At 43.7% G+C, this 18,636-nt stretch overlaps 2 protein-coding genes across 2 annotated transcripts; both read left to right on the top strand.

Annotated features, from left to right (window-relative positions):
- Positions 1-3,389: 3,389 nt before the first annotated feature.
- On the top strand, positions 3,390-5,204 carry LOC112638970. The gene has a single exon (XM_025411657.1). The coding sequence runs from the start codon at positions 3,390-3,392 to the stop codon at positions 5,202-5,204; it is 1,815 nt and encodes a 604-aa protein (XP_025267442.1).
- Positions 5,205-5,370: 166 nt separating this feature from the next.
- On the top strand, positions 5,371-8,226 carry LOC112638971. The gene has a single exon (XM_025411658.1). It carries the CDS (start codon positions 5,371-5,373, stop codon positions 8,224-8,226), a length of 2,856 nt encoding a protein of 951 aa, XP_025267443.1.
- Positions 8,227-18,636: the final 10,410 nt, after the last annotated feature.

Here is an 18,636-nt window from a genome sequence, read left to right as displayed (position 1 = left end):
TTTCAAATTTAATAACACCGGAAACTTTAAGAAACGTCACAGATACATTTTATTTTCGCTTAGGATACTGCCAAGAAGCAGGAGGACATCAATTTGAACACTTAATAAATTAATGAACATTTATTTAGAAACACATAAGAGAGCACGCGCGCGCGCGTATGCACGCACGCACGCACGCACGCACGCACACGCACACACACGTACACGCATACACACGCACACACACGTACACGCACACACACGCACACACGCACATATCACAAAACAAAAAAGATATAAATCCGACCGTGCAACCTCCGCGTGGTATATCTTGGGTAATGCTAATGCCGGCGGTACTATAACTTCCAAGCTTCATAACTTGTGATGTGCTTAACGAAAAAATACTTTATTATAGGGTTTTGAAAAGCTCTTGACATCAGCTATTAGATTCTTGAATCAAAAATGGTATGTTTAATTTAAAAAAATTGACGTGACCTTGACCTGACCTTGGCAGTGCCACCCAAGGTCAAACTAATAAGATCAGTAGATAGATTTTTTTGAACCATACAACTTTTGTTCGAAACATTTTTTTAATAAACCAATATTTCCTGAGATAATTGACCGTTCCGGAACTTTTGCCCCACCCTGTATATATATACAGGGCGATCCCGAAAAACCTTCCGTCTTTAAAATGACGTATTCCTGACACTATTCTAAGACAATTTTTTCTTTACCAAAATTTGATTTGAAGCGTAGTTTTTGAGTTATAAGCAGAAATAGTTAGTAAATCACGCGTCGGGTACAGAAGGCAGGCAGGGGCGGCCCGGCGCGCCGCGAGCGCGGGCGCAGCTGATCGCCCGACAAGCGATTATCACTGCATGAGTCACTAACTATTTTATCTTATAACATAAAATTATGCTTTAAATAAAATTTTGGTAAAGAAGAAAATGTCTTAGAATTACATCAGGAATACGTGTTCCTTAAAATAATGTTAATTATTAAAAGTTATTCCGGATCGCCGACCGTCGAACGCTGTAATCAGCTGATTGCTACATGCGATGTGTGTATGGCGGAGTGTGCGTAAAAGAGAGAGAGAGAGAGAGAGAAAGAGAGAGAGAGAGAGAGAGAAAGAGAAAGAGAGAGAGAGAGAGAGGGAGGAAGGGTAAAAGGGACAGACATTCATACACACGTACGCACGTACGCATACACTTTTTTCTCTCTCTCTTTTACAACACTCTGTCATTTAGTCACTCATTCTCTCACTCACTCACTCACTTACTCTGCTTACTTATTGCTCACTCACCTGGTAGCAGCGTAGCGAATCTTCATGCTACGTATTGTTGTAACTGCTGCACGATTATTAGATCGCTGCACCGCTGATTGTTAGAGATGCGCGGCACATCGAAACTTTCTCACTTCGAAACACTCTTACACTCGATTGACACAGATTACGCGATAACGAGTTTACTGTTTATTACTCACTCGATTCCCATCGTTTTATCGAGACTTAAAATTACTTTAAAAGAAACGCGAATGCGAGAGAACACATGACTCGACGCGAAGCGACGGACCGCGGAGACTGCGCGACCACGAGGGTTATGTGTTGCCAGAAACGCGACACGCGACATCTAACAATAAACGCCTTGCGCGTGGCGCGTGATTGACGCGAGATAAGACGAACAATCGGCTAAAACCTTCTCACCCTTACCCTTCCTCCCCTTCTCTCTCTCTCTCTCTTTCTCTCTCTCTCTCTCTCTCTTTTACGCACACACTCCACCATACACACATCGCATGTAGCAATCAGCTGATTACAGCGTTCGACGGTCGGCGATCCGGAATAACTTTTAATAATTAACATTATTTTAAGGAACACGTATTCCTGATGTAATTCTAAGACATTTTCTTCTTTAAAATTTTATTTAAAGCATAATTTTATGTTATAAGATAAAATAGTTAGTGACTCATGCAGTGGTAATCGCCTGTCGGGCGATCAGCTGCGCTCGCGTTCACGGCGCGCCGGGCCGCCCCTGCCTGCCTCCTGTACTCGACGCGTGATTTACTAACTATTTTTGCTTATAACTCAAAAACTACGCTTCAAATCAAATTTTGGTAAAGAAAAAATTGTCTTAGAATAGTGTCAGGAATACGTCATTTTAAAGACGGAAGGTTTTTCGGGATCGCCCTGTATATATATGCAGATGTATAAATTGATTATACATCGTTGCAGGCGGAATTAATAACTTACTTTTAATAACTAGATAAAAGTTCCAATTTTTCCGATAAGAGCCAAGCGGAGTAATAACGTTACACTTTTTTCTGTTAGTCTGCAAAGTGATTCTATAATGCATTTAAAAGTTTGGTTTTAATTGTAAAGAATGACAACTTAATAATGATCTTAATTGAAAAATACTCGAAAACTGACAGACATTGGCAACGGTGTTATAGAAATAAAAACGAAGCACTGATACTAAATACTTAAAATACTCATTACATCAGTATTTTGCACATTCGTGCCTCAGACTAATCCTTTGTATATTTCGAAAGACATATGTTTGAAATTCATATTTCGCATGCATATCATCTCAGCTCATTATTACTGAAAACCGAAATTTTTCAAATTAACGGGCGTCGAGAATCTTCTCGACGTTTCTATTTATAGAAAAAAAACCGATCGTTCGAGTTATCTCTATTTTGTTGCCACCGCAAAAAACGTTAGTTTCTGCCGTTGACAATAACAGTGTCAATGGTCGCCGAAAACTGTAAAGTTTACGGGCATGCGCGCCCATGCGTCACGATCAGCTGATTACCAATCAGCTGATCTAAAAAGATCGCGCGCATGACAATTAACTCATTGTCAGCGGTAGATCTCATCAGCGGCCAATGACGCGCGGCGCCCTGAGGTCACCGCCAAAATACAAAGTTAATTGGGCCACGTCGACACGGGCCCAAAAATCTGCCCGGTATATAACGAGCACCGCGCGAGGACACGCCGAAGTCTCGTACTTTTCGATAAACCGCACTTTTCGCTAAACCGCACTTTTCGCCTCGCAAACCGCAGTATCATTCGACCGCTTTTTTCACTCGGACTTTCCTCTCGATTACGGACTTGAACTAATTTCGGCAATATTTTTCGAGTTCTGAAAAATATATATATTTTGTGTAAAACTTTATTTATCGTGTGGTGTTAAAAATAAAACTATCAAAAGTACAAAAAAAATCATACGTGTCGTAGCTTGTTTTTTCTCAATTGTGCAGTGTCCGAGTCCAAGACCTTTTCTGTCGCGCCTATCGTTTCGAATAACTCATTCGCGAACATTTTCTGGTCCTTCGAGCCGGATTTTTTATCCACATCCGCAGTTCGTGGGTGAACTTTGTGACATAGTGCGTGAATCTGAAACTGAAAAGTGATCATGAGTGCAGATCTAAAGGCACTGTTGGAGGCGCAGAACGACATCCACGGACGAATGTCTCGCTCCGTGGACAATCTGCGCAAGATGGGCGTCTCGAGCATCACCGCCGAAGCGATTCAGGCTCGCCTCCGCATTCTCGACACGCTGTGGACCAGATTCGAGACCCATCATGACCTCATTGTAACGGCGCTGAAAGACAAATATCTTGAGAGTGAGTACGCAAAGAATGATTTTATCGACATCGCGGAAACTACCTACGTGACACAAAGGAGCATGCTGGTCGAATACGCGAACAAACTCAAGGGCGAGTCTTCCACTACGCCCAAGGTCGAGGCTCATCAAGAGCAGACACTCAAGACCTCGCTGCCGCGAATTAAGCTCCAGCCGTTCTCCGGTGCATACACTGATTGGCCCGCGTTTCGCGACATCTTCTTGTCCATCATCGGGAGCAATACATCCATTTCCGACGTGGAAAAGCTCCACTATCTCCGTACGAGCTTACAGGGTCCTGCGGAAAAACTAATTAGATCATTGCCGATTGTCGGGGGCAATTATGACAGGGCGTGGTCAATTTTAAGTTCTCACTACGAGAACAAGCGAGAGCTCATTCGCGCCAACTTCGCTGCCTACACCGCCGTGCCTAAAATGAAGAACGCGACCGCTGACGAGTTGAACCGAATTTATAACGCCGCCACGACTGCCATCAATGCTCAGGAGAGCATTGAAAGACCCATCGGCACGCACGGTATGGACCTTTTCAATTACCTGCTCGTCGAGCGCTTTGACCCACAGACTCGAATGCAGTGGGAGTCCTCAATCCGCGATTCCGTCGACCCGCCAAGCAACGACGTCCTTATGGACTTCATAGCGAAGCAGATCCTCACGCTGAACGCCGTGCAGCCAGCCTCTGCCGCGAAATCCGGAGACACTTCTCGGTCCGCAAAGTCGCACTTTGTAAAACGCGCATCCGGTTCGTCAACGTGCGCCGCCTGTAAAGAAAAGCATTCGATTATGCAATGCTCGACATTCAAGGCCAAGACCGCTGCCGAGCGAAAAGACCTAGTAGAAGCAAACAGATTGTGCTTCAACTGCCTCGGCAATCATTACCTGGCAAAATGTCAGTCGTTGAAAACGTGCTTCACTTGCAAAGCACGCCACCACACGCTTCTGCACGACGCATACTCGCAATCTGATGGTGCGATTTCCTTGTCCACCACACGCTTCGCATCAGACCGCAAGGCAATTCTTCTTGCCACCGCACGGGTCACTATCAAGGACCACGTGGGAAGACCGCACGACATCCGAGCCCTGATCGACCAAGGATCAGAGGTCTCTCTAGTCTCAGAGGCCCTAGCACAACGATTGCGCCTGCCGCGGATCCGCTCCTCGATGGCGATAGCCGGGATCGGAGGAGCCTCTGGAGCAACCCGCGGACGGCTGTCTTTGGCGCTCTCCTCGGCAATAACCGGAGCAACGCTCCCAGTCCAGGCGTACGTCCTGCCGCATCTCTCCTCGTACCAGGGGCCCATCGTGCGAGCCAGCGTCACCTGGCCTCACATACGCGGTCTCCCTCTGGCCGATCCGCAGTATTTAGACCGAGATTCAATCGAGAGATTGCTCGGTGCGGATGTCTATTCCGCCATCCTTCAAGATGGACTCCGCAAGGGATGCAAAGACGAGCCCATCGCGCAGAAGACCTCCCTCGGGTGGATTCTGTCGGGAGGACACCGAGCCACGACCCAGAGTAGCCATGCCGCTCACCAATGCACCATAGACCGCCAGCTGACCGACTTGGTGCAGCTCTTCTGGGACTAGGAGAAGGAGCATACCGCTCCCGTCGCTCTTACCCCGGAGGAGAGAAGATGCGAGGACATCTTCGTCCGCGAGCACTCACGCACCAACGCCGGACGTTACATTGTGAGGCTTCCCTTCTCCGGAGCTCCATCCCCTCCGTCGGCCGGCCGAGCGTTTGCTCCATGCCATGGAGCGCCGCTGCGACAAGGACGCTCGATTCGGCAACCTCTACCGCAGCTTCATGAAGGACTACGAAGACCTGCAACACATGGAAGCTGTAACCACATCATCACAACAAGAAGATACTGCAAAGTGCTACTTACCGCATCACGGAGTGTTGCGAGAAACGAGCACCACCACTAAGCTCAGAGTCGTGTTCAACGGCTCCCAGCTCACGACCTCGGGCACCTCGCTCAACACCAGTCTGCTGACTGGCGCCAATCTCTTGCCTGTTCTCGCCGACGTACTCCTGCGCTGGCGCTGGCACCGTTACGTCTTCTTGGCGGACATTGAGAAAATGTACCGCCAAATTCTCGTTCATCCAGACGACCGCGATCATCAGCGGATACTTTGGCGGCACCGTGCCGTTGACGACATCCGCGAATACCGCTTGCGAACGGTCACGTATGGCTTGGCGTGCGCGCCATTCCTCGCCATACGGACCTTGCATCAGCTCGCCGACGACGAAGGTCACCGATTTCCGCAAGGAGCTGTCGCGCTGCGCCGCGATACTTACGTGGACGACGTCGTGACCGGCGCGAGCACCCTCTCGGAGGCCACCGCAGCGCAACGGGAGCTCCGCAGCCTCTGCATGGCGGGCGGGTTTCCTCTTCGGAAATGGGCGGCCAACCACCTCAACATCCTGGACGGCGTTCCGCACGAGCACCGGCTGACCCACTCACCTCACTCGTGGTCACACGAGAGTCACACAACACTGGGTCTCCACTGGCACCCGGCCAGTGACCACTTCACATTTTCCCAACCGACACGTCACTTCGACGAACTTACAAAACGGCGTGTCCTGTCCGAAACCGCACGAATGTTCGATCCTCTCGGCTGGATCACCCCGGTCACAATGCGGGCCAAGATCCTAATCCAGTCCGCCTGGCTCCAGAAGATCGACTGGGACATTCCACTTCCATCACCGGACACGCTCGCTTGGCGGAACCTGCTCTCGCAACTTCCGCGCCTCAACGAGATAAAGGTATCTCGTTGGCTCGGCAGCGACGGTCCGCACTCACACGTCGAACTACACGGATTCGCCGACGCATCGGAGCGAGGGTACGCCGCCGTGGTGTACCTCCGCTCCTCCACTGGAAAGGGCACCACACTCCACCTGCTGACCGCTAAGGGCAAGGTCGCGCCCGTGAAGCCCGTGTCTTTGCCGAGACTCGAGCTATGCGCGGCCGCCCTCTTGACGAACCTCGTCGTTCACACGCGCACTCTGCTAAGTTTGTCCTCAGCTCCAGTCTTCCTTTGGTCGGACTCCAGGGTCACTCTTCACTGGATCCACGGACACGCCTCCCGCTGGAAGACCTACGTGGCCAACAGAGTGTCGCTGATCCAGGAGCGGCTACCCGAGGCGCGGTGGCGACATGTGCCGGGCAAGGACAACCCAGCTGACTGCGCCTCCCGAGGAGTTCTGCCCAGCGACCTGGTCGGTCATCCTCTGTGGTGGACGGGACCATCCTGGCTTTTAGAGGACCAAGCAAGGTGGCCGAACAACGACGGCGCCCTGCTCAACGCTGCTGTGCCGGAGCAAAGGGCCGTCGCCTCGCTCTCGGCGGCTGTCAAGGACGTCTCCGAGTCGGCCTTCCTACTCCGCTTCTCGTCATTGCACCGACTGCTCAGAGTGACAGCCTGGTGTCTTCGATGGCGACGGACCGGCACCCGGAGATCTCGCACCACCGCTGACGCCGCACTCTCACTTGTGTCTTGCGAGATCGAAGACGCACTCCTTCACTGGATTCGCATCACACAGACTCTGCACTTCCTCGGCGAGATCACAGCACTCAGCAAAGGACGCGCCTTGCCAGCCAGAAGTCCTCTCACCAAGCTGAGTCCGTTCCTCGACGACAGCGGTGTAATGCGAGTCGGAGGACGACTGAAGAACGCCATCCTGTCTCACGACGAGCGGCATCCCAGCATTATCCCACCGGAATCAAGGTTGACTCACTTGATGGTGGACTCCTGCCACCGGCGGACCCTGCACGGAGGAGTGCAGCTCACCCTCGGGTTGCTTCGTCAACGAGTTTGGATCCCACATGGTCGAGCAGTCGTCAAGCGGGCGATCCACCGATGCGTCACCTGCACGCGGTGGAGAGCCGCCGCACCGCAACCACTCATGGGCAATCTGCCCCGGGAACGAGTGACTCCTGCACGCCCGTTCCTGCGCACCGGGGTCGACTACGCCGGCCCTATCTTCATTCGGGCCAGCAAAGGACGAGGTCACAAGGCATCCAAGGGCTTCATCGCAGTTTTCGTCTGCCTCAGCACCAAGGCGGTCCATCTGGAGGCAGTCACGGACTACACGGCCGAGGCGTTCCTGGCTGCCTTCCGCCGCTTCGTTTCCCGGCGAGGCCTCTGCAGCGACGTCTTCTCCGACTGCGGCACGAACTTCGTCGGAGCTGACCGTGAGCTGCGGGAGCTGTTCCGCGCTTCCTCCTCCGACGGACGTCGGATAATTCACGCAACAGCTTCCGACGGCGTGAGATGGAGGTCCAACCCCCCCGCAGCACCACACTTCGGCGGATTATGGGAGGCCGCCGTCAAATCCACCAAACACCACTTCCGAAGGGTCATCGGCGAAGCCACCCTCACTTACGAGGAAATGGCGACCCTCCTCACTCAGGTGGAGGCGTGCTTAAATTCGCGTCCGTTGCAGCCGCTGACGGACGATCCCAACGATCTGGCGGCACTAACACCAGGGCACTTCATCATCGGCGCCCCCCTCGTGGCCGTTCCTGAGCCGTCACTCACGTCCGAGAAGGACAACGCTCTATCTCGGTGGCGGCTTCTTCAAAAAATGCGCGACCACTTTTAGGAACGGTGGACGCGCGAGTACCTCAGCACTTTGGCGTCACGACCAAAGTGGACCAAGGACGAAGCCGGCCCTAGCATCGGCGATCTGTGCCTGCTGCGATCGGAGATCACGCCTCCGACGAGATGGCCACTCGCCCGCATCACGGCACTGCACCCAGGAGACGACGGAATCACACGCGTCGTCACCGTCCGCACCGCATCTTCGGAGTTCACTCGGCCACTCGCGAAGATCATCGTCCTACCAGGAGACAACGCCAGGGCAGACTCATCACAACCGGATTTGTGAGCCCGCACAATCACACGTTCTTATTTCGTTTCTCCTTTTTTTTGCTGCGGTTTCTCACTAATTCGTTTCACCGCATCGCACTTCACTCGCGTCACTTATAACCTCACGTACGATCGGCGGATCGCGTTATTAATTGTCTTCTCGCGTTTTCTTTTCTTTCATTTTCACGTCGCAATTTCACGATCACTCATCACCGCACTCCACGTTTTGGAAATCAACCGCCAATACTTTTACATATTGTCACAACATCACGAGTATGTTTCTCATTATTCACCGTCACAATATTTCACCAAAACGCAACACTCACTCAAGCGAAAATTTCAATAGACTGAATCACACGTGTTGTTACATTCCATTCATCACGCGCGATTCACAATTCACAAGTCGAACTGTTCATGACATCTGTCAGTACTTACACGCACTCATTCATTTCGTCATGTACTGACGAGGCGGGCGGGATGTTTGAAATTCATATTTCGCATGCATATCATCTCAGCTCATTATTACTGAAAACCGAAATTTTTCAAATTAACGGGCGTCGAGAATCTTTTAGACGTTTCTATTTATAGAAAAAAAACCGATCGAGTTATCTCTATTTTGTTGCCACCGCAAAAAACGTTAGTTTCTGCCGTTGACAATAACAGTGTCAACGGTCGCCGAAAACTGTAAAGTTTACGGGCATGCGCGCCCATGCGTCACGATCAGCTGATTACCAATCAGCTGATCTAAAAAGATCGCGCGCATGACAATTAACTCATTGTCAGCGGTAGATCTCATCAGCGGCCAATGACGCGCGGCGCCCTGAGGTCACCGCCAAAATACAAAGTTAATTGGGCCACGTCGACACGGGCCCAAAAATCTGCCCGGTATATAACGAGCACCGCGCGAGGACACGCCGAAGTCTCGCACTTTTCGATAAACCGCACTTTTCGCTAAACCGCACTTTTCGCCTCGCAAACCGCAGTATCATTCGACCGCTTTTTTCACTCGGACTTTCCTCTCGATTACGGACTTGAACTAATTTCGGCAATATTTTTCGAGTTCTGAAAAATATATATATTTTGTGTAAAACTTTATTTATCGTGTGGTGTTAAAAATAAAACTATCAAAAGTACAAAAAAAATCATACGTGTCGTGGCTTGTTTTTTCTCAATTGTGCAGTATCCGAGTCCAAGACCTTTTCTGTCGCGCCTATCGTTTCGAATAACTCATTCGCGAACACATATGATTATAGAACTTGCAGTTCTTAGATTTACTACAAATCAAAAGATATAAGTATCATTTATATGAAGATACAAAGATTCAATTTCTGTAAATGTATGTTTCTTGCGCCAAAGATATTTCAATTTTTTTCACTCTTCTTCTTGAAATATTGTGTACGTATAATACGAAACGTTGTGATTTATTTTATTTTATTTTATACTATTATACTGTTATAATTCGTTGACACGAATGTGCAAAATACTGATGTAATGAGTATTTTAAGTATTTAGTATCAGTGCTTCGTTTTTATTTAAATATAAGTAACAAATGTTATATCAATCAAATGCACCTGAAATGTGCCCTTCCTATAATGATGCATACAATTTGTTATATCCAATCGCATTGAACATTTAGTTACAAATTGATGGATAACGCCAAATTTTTTATTTGTTTCCTGTTTATGTTTAAGAATAGTAATTTGTATCTTTCAAAAGACGTATCATTATAGAAATTGCGTTTTTCAAAAGACGTATCATTATAGAAATTACTCTAGTAAAAAATGTACCTTTCGCATATAACTTATAGAGATTCGATTTGTGTAAATGTGTGATATGCCAAAGATACTTTTACTCAATTTTGTAGTATTGTTGCGAATATGTGCTAAGCGCTGTGATGGAGTTTTATACCTCAGTAAAATAGAACATTAAAGTAAATATTGTAAAATGATAATTTTTAGAAATAGCAACTTTTAGATTTACTCCAAGTTAAAAGATATAGGTGTCATTTATATGCAGATACAGAGATTCAATTTTTTCAAATGTATGTTTCTTGCGGCAAAGATATTTCAACTTTTTTTATTTTTCTTTTAGGAATATTGTTTAAATAATATTTAAAATATGGTGTGTCGCGTTTTAAACATTTAATGTCAATGCTTTGTTTTCAGTTCTAAATATAATTGAAGGACTTACATTTGCACAAATTAATTCATACGTAATCAATATAATGTATCGTTGCATCTGACTGTCATTACTGTAATGATGCTTACCATTTGTTATATTCAACAATTGTAAACATTTGGCTACAAATTAATTGGTAACACAAAATTTTGCATTCGTTTCTTGTTTATATTTTAGAGCAAATTATTTATATTTTCTCAAAGATGTACTATTATATAAATTTCTCTCATACAATTATTCTAAGTGCTAATTACGGTCAACATATAGAGATTTTACTTTGTGCAAATGTATAAAAAGCCAAGATATTTTTTTATTCTTTTTGTAGTAATGTTAATTGCTTTGTAATTTTGTGCTGTACTCTTTTTAAAGGTTAAGTTTTGTAAAATATTTATTTCTTGTAACATAAATATTTTATATCAATACATGAAGTAGTTATAAGCTAAAAAATTCAGAAATAAAAGTCAAGAATAAAACATATTTTCTACCCAATGAATAAAACTATTGTTTTTTTTCATGTCTCGATAATTTTTTTATATTTTACATTGACAGATATTATAACCTCTAAGTATGACATCTCTCTTTACGATTTCACACCTTATGTACAGAGTGTTGCATCTACACAGTTCAGTATGACGGGTTGCCCATACTAGCAGGCGCGCAAGATCGTTCACAATTGCATAGCTTTGGCGGCACAATCAGTAGCAAATTTTTTCAATAAAATTTGTAGCATATCAAATTGGGATACAATTATGACGGACTTTCGTAGCAATAAGTTAAAATAAAAGCCGAAGTGACAATACAGATTATAAAAATTTTATCATGAAAATGAAGGATGTTTTTTCTTTTATGAGAAAAAGCCGATCATAGTTGATCATAATTATTAAATAATATAATTTTATTATTTAAATTATTTCTTGCAAAGAATGAAAATCAGTAACAAACATATCTTTGCATATAATAAGTTGATAAATAAATTTGATTCACTGCAAATTTAAATAACGACAAAAACGATTATCGATGGATTTTAATATTTATTTAAAAATATTAATAATTAATTAATTAATTGATAATTTAGCATATAAATAATAATTTAATATACTAATTTTTATTGATTGATAATTTAATATACCGATATGCTTTTATGTAATTAATGAGCATTATATAATTCTTTATAAATGATACTACTGCATCTTATCTTATATTATTATATTATTAAAACTAATAATAAATATAACTAATATATATATATATATATTGTGACGTTGCCGTCACGATGGACGTCCACCCGCCAAAAAGACTGCGTGACGCGAGCCGAGCGGCCGCGCCGGTCGAGAAATCGAGAGCCCCGCCGGGATTTTCAGAGAGGCGAGCGCGTTCGTTTATAAACAAAAGCATTGTTACTAATCCTATTTGTCGAAATTATATTGTTTCGGAGGCCATAAATCTTCAATGAAGATTTACCTGGAAGTCTACAAGAAAAGCAACCTTGCCGAATCATCACCGATCAAAACATCGGCCGTGGAAAACAAGAGTCGGCGTTACTCGAGCAGCCTCGCACAATTTCGGTCCATCGGCCCAGCATCCCGCGAAGGGGCTAAACCTCACCGGAGAAAAATCCGGAAAATCGCTACCCTCCACTGGAGAGGGACGAAGATAGCAAAGATCGGCCTTGACGGGAGAATTCCCGAGCACCTGGCGCTGAAAAACGCAAAGGAACAGCGGACCGTCGGAGGCGCGGGACCGCGGGCGCACGATGCGCTCTTGCGCCACGCTCGAAAATCCGAGCGCGCGGGAACGGGCCTATCACTCCTCTCGATGGAGTGCGGGGCGAATAGTTAAGGATAAATACGGCGATTCCGAGAGAATGAGTGACTTGTTCTACGAGATTTTCGGCGAAAGTTTAGAGAGAGTATTGCGGACGTTCGGCACAAAAGGAGACGAATTGGCGGAAATCAGAGCGAAGAGTTCAACGGTGAGATCACCCGGCTATCTTGTGTTTAATTACGAAAATTTGTACGCCGTCCACCGATACGGCTCGCGGGTCGACCCCTCTGGCCGGTCGCGATTAGTGTTTCGTTTGCGTAAATTTCGCGGTAGTGAAAAGAAGTCGAGTGCGACCGTAGTCAAGAGGCGACAGTGATCCGTCGATCGGTCTCACCCGATATACTCGTTCGCCTCTCCGTATCCGTGTGACGCGCGCGTAGTGTAGAATTTTTAACACGAGGCTATCGCCGGTCGGAGTGGAACGACTCCGACCAATTGTAAGTGCTGTCGACCGCTACCCCAGGGGAAAAATTCCGCGACAGCTTGAGCGGCAAATTGGTGAGTACCTTGGAAATTGTGACAGCGGACCGGAAGTTATACGACTTAAGGGGGCCTCGATTCTCGACCATCTCTTTCTACGTGCGTTCTCTTTTTCTTGCGACTCGCAGCCCGCTGACCGCGGACGTGCGAACAATCGGCTGTCGGAGGCGTAAGCTATCGGCACCCGCCGTGCCGTGTGTGCACCGGCGGGAACGCCTTATCGTTGCGATACACGAATTCCGATCAACTAGATATTGCCGTTCTTTCAGTAGGTTACATCGTCTTGACGTTATTTCTGTTACTGCAATTAAATAATATAAAGTATTACGTGTTCATTTCCGTTTTCGATAATTCTAAGATCTCGTATTTCTTTCTGTTTTTCGTACTCGTAATAGCGCGCCTCGTTCGGTTCTCCGAAATCGTAAGCGCGCTAGCGCTCTTTCCGTTCTCCGTAATTGCAAGAGCTCGCGCACTTCTTTCGGTTCTCAGTAATTGTAATGTTCGGTGCGCTTCTCGCTATTCCCCGTAATAATCGAGTTTCGCGCATTTGACTCTGTTTACCGTTATTATAACGTCTTAGCTTTCTTTTCGATTAGTTATCTCAAGCGAACATTTGCTGTGAATCACGTCTCATCATTCATGTTATTTTTGAACGGATTTTATATTTCCTTTGCTTGTCTTTAATCGAAGTATTGTGAACCTCGTTTCAATCTGATTTATCTTTCGATTGGACTTTTATATTTTTCTCCCCTTTATTATTTTTCTATTAATAAATCTGTTATATTGCCTTGTTAAATTCGCGTAATTTATTTGAATGTTAGTCCTCTGTAGTCGTTGATATCCGTTTCTGTGTCTCTCGCGCATTGAATTAATGAAATCTCCGCATAATTAATTGGCTCGCTCTAAGAACCCCTCCCCTCTACCGTTAGGCGAGCTAGTCAGCCCGTGGCGAAGGAGGCTATCATCTTTCGCGCTGTTTAAAAATTTCGTGGAAAACTGATGCGTGAAAAACCGCATCTGGCGCCCAATCAATCGAGATATCGAACTGCCTCCGCTCCGCCGCGGCCCGCGTGAGCACCCTTCATCCCTGTTCCTCCGAGCACGGAAATCTTACATTCATCCTGTGTTTGACAGCGTTCTAGCTGATTAAAATTAGAATAGAGAAGGAGAAAAACGTCGTAATATATATATATATAAACTTTGTGACTATCGTCTTACGATATATTAATATCTGTAATTTTTCAATAATTTCTGAAGCTAAAAGAAATTAAAAACTTGATTTTTTTAAAATTTATTACATATGTAACGATGCACCCCGTGCACCCCCTTAGATGTAATATATTCCCGGCATGCGATCCGTCGGAAACTGCCGCCCGGCAGAACATCCGCCGGGCAGAGGCAGGGGCGCGGTGCGCCCACATTTTTAAATTGTTAAAAACAACCCGAATACCACCAAGCGTTGCCGACGGGCCTCGATCCGGACCGGCGGAAAAAACCCGCGCTCGGCGCGCACCCCGAACCCCTCCGAGCGGGCCTCCGACCGTACCGCTTCCCGTAACCCGTTCGGAAGGGGTAATACCGCCGCGCGCCGGCGCGGGCAATTAGGCCGGTATAAAAAGGGCCTGTTCGGTGTAATAAGTACCTTTTTCCGATCCGCTCTCAACAAGAGTAGCAGCTCCGAAACCTAGACCGCTCCGAAAATTAAATCTCGCTTTTAAAAACCAGGAGGTAGAGTGAACTCTTCCTCCATCGAGTGCTCTCGATCTACAAAGCCAGATCATTCCATCCGATCTCGATAACATCGACCAAGAAACAAAAGGATCAGAGAGAACTCCGATTCTGTCGAGAGATCTCGACTACCGGTCTAAAACCGACCACCATAACGCAATTGCATTCTCACGGGGTAGAGAATAGAGCTGCCTCGGACGAGTCGCTCTCGCCGGCACTGCGTTCCCGAAAATCCAACCGCACGGGACTGATAAGTTAAGATTCCACGAAACCGCGTCTATCGAATTCGTGGAACCGCGTGCATAGTACAAAGCGCACGAAAAACAGGGCTTTCCCGGCGTACGGGCACAAAAACACAATACGCGCCGCGTCAACGGTCATTGACCGCGCCCGGATCAGAACAACACGCCGTATATAAACCATTTAAAGGTATTAATACAATCGACACCTCGTATCTCCGATATACACATTATTATACTCCATCGTTTCAGCTTTAATAAAATCTCTCGCGGCACGCTACGACGTGCATACGCGGCACGATTTTAATTTGTAAACAATAAAACTTAGCGCCTCGCGCCGAAGATCGCGTTCACGCCTAATTGCACGCGTTTGCATTCATACCTACGCGCACCCGCGCCACAACACGCGCACATACATACATACTGTATCACAAGCATTCAATAAAACTTGTTTCTTTCATTCTTTTACACACGCTCTCGCTTATTGCGGAACCTCGAACCCGGATTTCCGATCCCGCTAACCTCTTAACAAAATCACGCGGAAATCAGCACGTGACACATAAAAAACCCAATGCTTATAAAACGTGACTTCTTGCAAACAGTTACGGATCGAAATGTCGTGAAGATGTCATAGATGATCATAGATGCGTGTTAAAACAATCGATTGATAAAACAACGCAAATTTCACGTTATTTCAATCGCCATTTCATCCGTAACTGTTTGCAAGAAGTCACGTTTTAATGTGTTTAATGATGGAGCGTTACACAAACGAAGAATTAGCAAACATGTTGCTTATTTATGGAGAATGCCATAAAAATCAAAGACAAGCCGCTGTTCTCTATGCACAACGTTATCCAAATAAGCGACACCCAGGACATGGATTTTTTCGAAGTTTATTTGTTAGACTTTGTCAACATGGAATGTTATGCGCATGGAATGTGCATGCTCCAAAACGTCGATTGCATGTATCGCAACGAGCTGAAGCAACAATTAATGCAGTAAGAGAAGCTGTTATTGCTAATCCACATACAAGTACGAGAAGTATTGGACATGAACTACAATTGGATCTTACTAAAGTCCACAGAATTATTAAACATAATCTTGGATGGCATCCATTTAAGAGACACATAACACAAAGATTATTTTCTCAAGATTTGCCTCGGCGAGAAGCTTTTTGTGATTGGCTTTCAGAGCAAGTAAGTACTTAATAATGTTTGTGCCATTTTGCTTTCAAAAGCTTTGTTAAAAACAAAATCGTAACCATCTACCTTTGTTCCAGGTTGACATGAACAATATTGCTAATGATAATTTTTTAAAAAGAATTCTCTGGACAGATGAATGCACTTTCCGCAGTGATGGACACATAAATAGACATAACGAACATCATTATGCGCATGAAAATCCTCATTGCCGAAAGGAAACGCATGTTCAGGGACAATTTCATATTAATGTTTGGATGGGAATTTTGGATAATTATGTTATTGGACCATTTTTTTACCGGAAGATGTTAATATTACAGCAGAAACTTATTCTGCTTTCCTAGTAGAAACATTGCCGTATCTATTAGAAGATGTTCCATTGGCTTTAATTCCAAACATAATATTTCAACAGGATGGGCATCCTGCTCACACATCGCTTCTTGCTCGCACCACTTTAAATCAAAGATTTCCTAATAGATGGATAGGCATCCATAGTACTCTGCAGGAATGGCCTCCGCGCTCACCTGACTTGACGCCCATGGATTTTTTTGTGTGGGGCTACATACGTGATCAAATTTACGAGACATTACCACGTAATAGAAATGAATTGATGCAAAGAATACAAGTAGCAAGTGAAAAAATCACATCTACAATGTTATCGAAGGTACGAGAAAGTTTAATACGGAGAATTGCTTTATGTGCAGAAGAAAATGGAGGATTCTTCGAACATCTTCTGCAGAAAAAAATATAATAATGTTACAAGATGTTTATATATTATATATTATATAAATATATCTATAATATATTAATAAAGTTTATATGTTTATTAAAAAATGTTTATTTATTAAATATGATGCTAATTTACATCTTTTAAAAAAATTCTTATTAAAAATTTAAAATCCTTTTTGCATAATACTTAATGTATTTTTAATAATAATTGTTTTGATGATTTATGTAAGTGCAGTAGTATCATTTATAAAGAATTATATAATGCTCATTAATTACATAAAAGCATATCGGTATATTAAATTATCAATCAATAAAAATTATATAAGTATATAAAAATTATATAAAAATTATATAATTATATATTAAATTATTATTTATATACTAAATTATCAATTAATTAATTAATTATTAATATTTTTAAATAAATATTAAAATTCATCGATAATCGTTTTTGTCATTATTTAAATTTGCAGTGAATCAAATTTATTTGTCAACTTATTATATGCAAAGGTATGTTTGTTACTGATTTTCATTCTTTGCAAGAAATAATTTAAATAATAAAATTATATTATTTAATAATTATGATCAACTATGATCGGCTTTTTCTCATAAAAGAAAAGACATCCTTCATTTTCATGATAAAATTTTTATAACCTGTATTGTCACTTCGGCTTTTATTTTAACTTATTGCTACGAAAGTCCGTCATAATTGTATCCCAATTTGATATGCTACAAATTTTATTGAAAAAATTTGCTATTGATTGTGCCGCCAAAGCTATGCCATTGTGAACGATCTTGCGCGCCTGCTAGTATGGGCAACCCGTCATACTGAGCTGTATGTAGATGCAACACCCTGTACATTATCCGATATAAAACTAAGTAAAAACACTCTGTGATTATATTTTTTACAAATTCTTTATTTTTCTCCATTTTTTACATATCAAAATGAACAATATGTATATTTTATGCGTTTTACGTCGCTCTGACAAATGTTATAATTTCTAAATGTAACACCTTTTTTCACAATTTCACACTTTATGATTATTTACCGGTAAAAAGTTCAATAGAAATACTCTGTAATTATATTTTTCACAAATAATTCTTTATTTCTTTAAATCTATTATACCGGGTGTTTCAGACCACCCGTACACCCCATTTTAAAGCAAAGGAAGTGATTATTTTGAAAAATGTTTCAGACAAAAGTTGTTGAAGATAAAGTAATGCATTACATGGGTAAATTTGATTGACCTTGGGTGGCGTCGTGAAGGTCATGTCAAGGTCGACTTGAATTTTTTAAATGGGAACCCCTATTTTTCATTGCATATTCTTGTAGCTTATCTCGAGAGCTTTCCAAAACACTATAATTAAGTACCTTTTTATTAAGTACTTTTTGAGTTATAAGGCTTGAAATAATTTCTTAATTTTATATAAACCATAAAATATCTAGTAAACCATTTATTTTTCGATTATCTTACCTTCATACTTTTATGTACAAAATAATGAGAGGAATCAATTGGTGTAAAGAAAACACATAGTTGTTTCTAAGAAAAAATATGGAATTGTTAATTGCAAATTACATATTTTTTCTTAGAAACAACTATGTGTTTTCTTTACACCAATTGATTCCTCTCATTATTTTGTACATAAAAGTATGAAGGTAAGATAATCGAAAAATGAATGGTTTACTAGATATTTTATGGTTTATGTAAAATTAAGAAATTATTTCAAGCCTTATAACTCAAAAAGTACTTAATAAAAAGGTACTTA

Source organism: Camponotus floridanus, unplaced genomic scaffold (assembly GCF_003227725.1).
Source record: "Camponotus floridanus strain SB8 unplaced genomic scaffold, Cflo_v7.5 scaffold410, whole genome shotgun sequence".
NCBI lineage: Eukaryota > Metazoa > Arthropoda > Insecta > Hymenoptera > Formicidae > Camponotus > Camponotus floridanus.
Note: the sequence above shows the minus strand (reverse complement) of the source record. Positions and strands in the feature narration are given on the sequence as shown.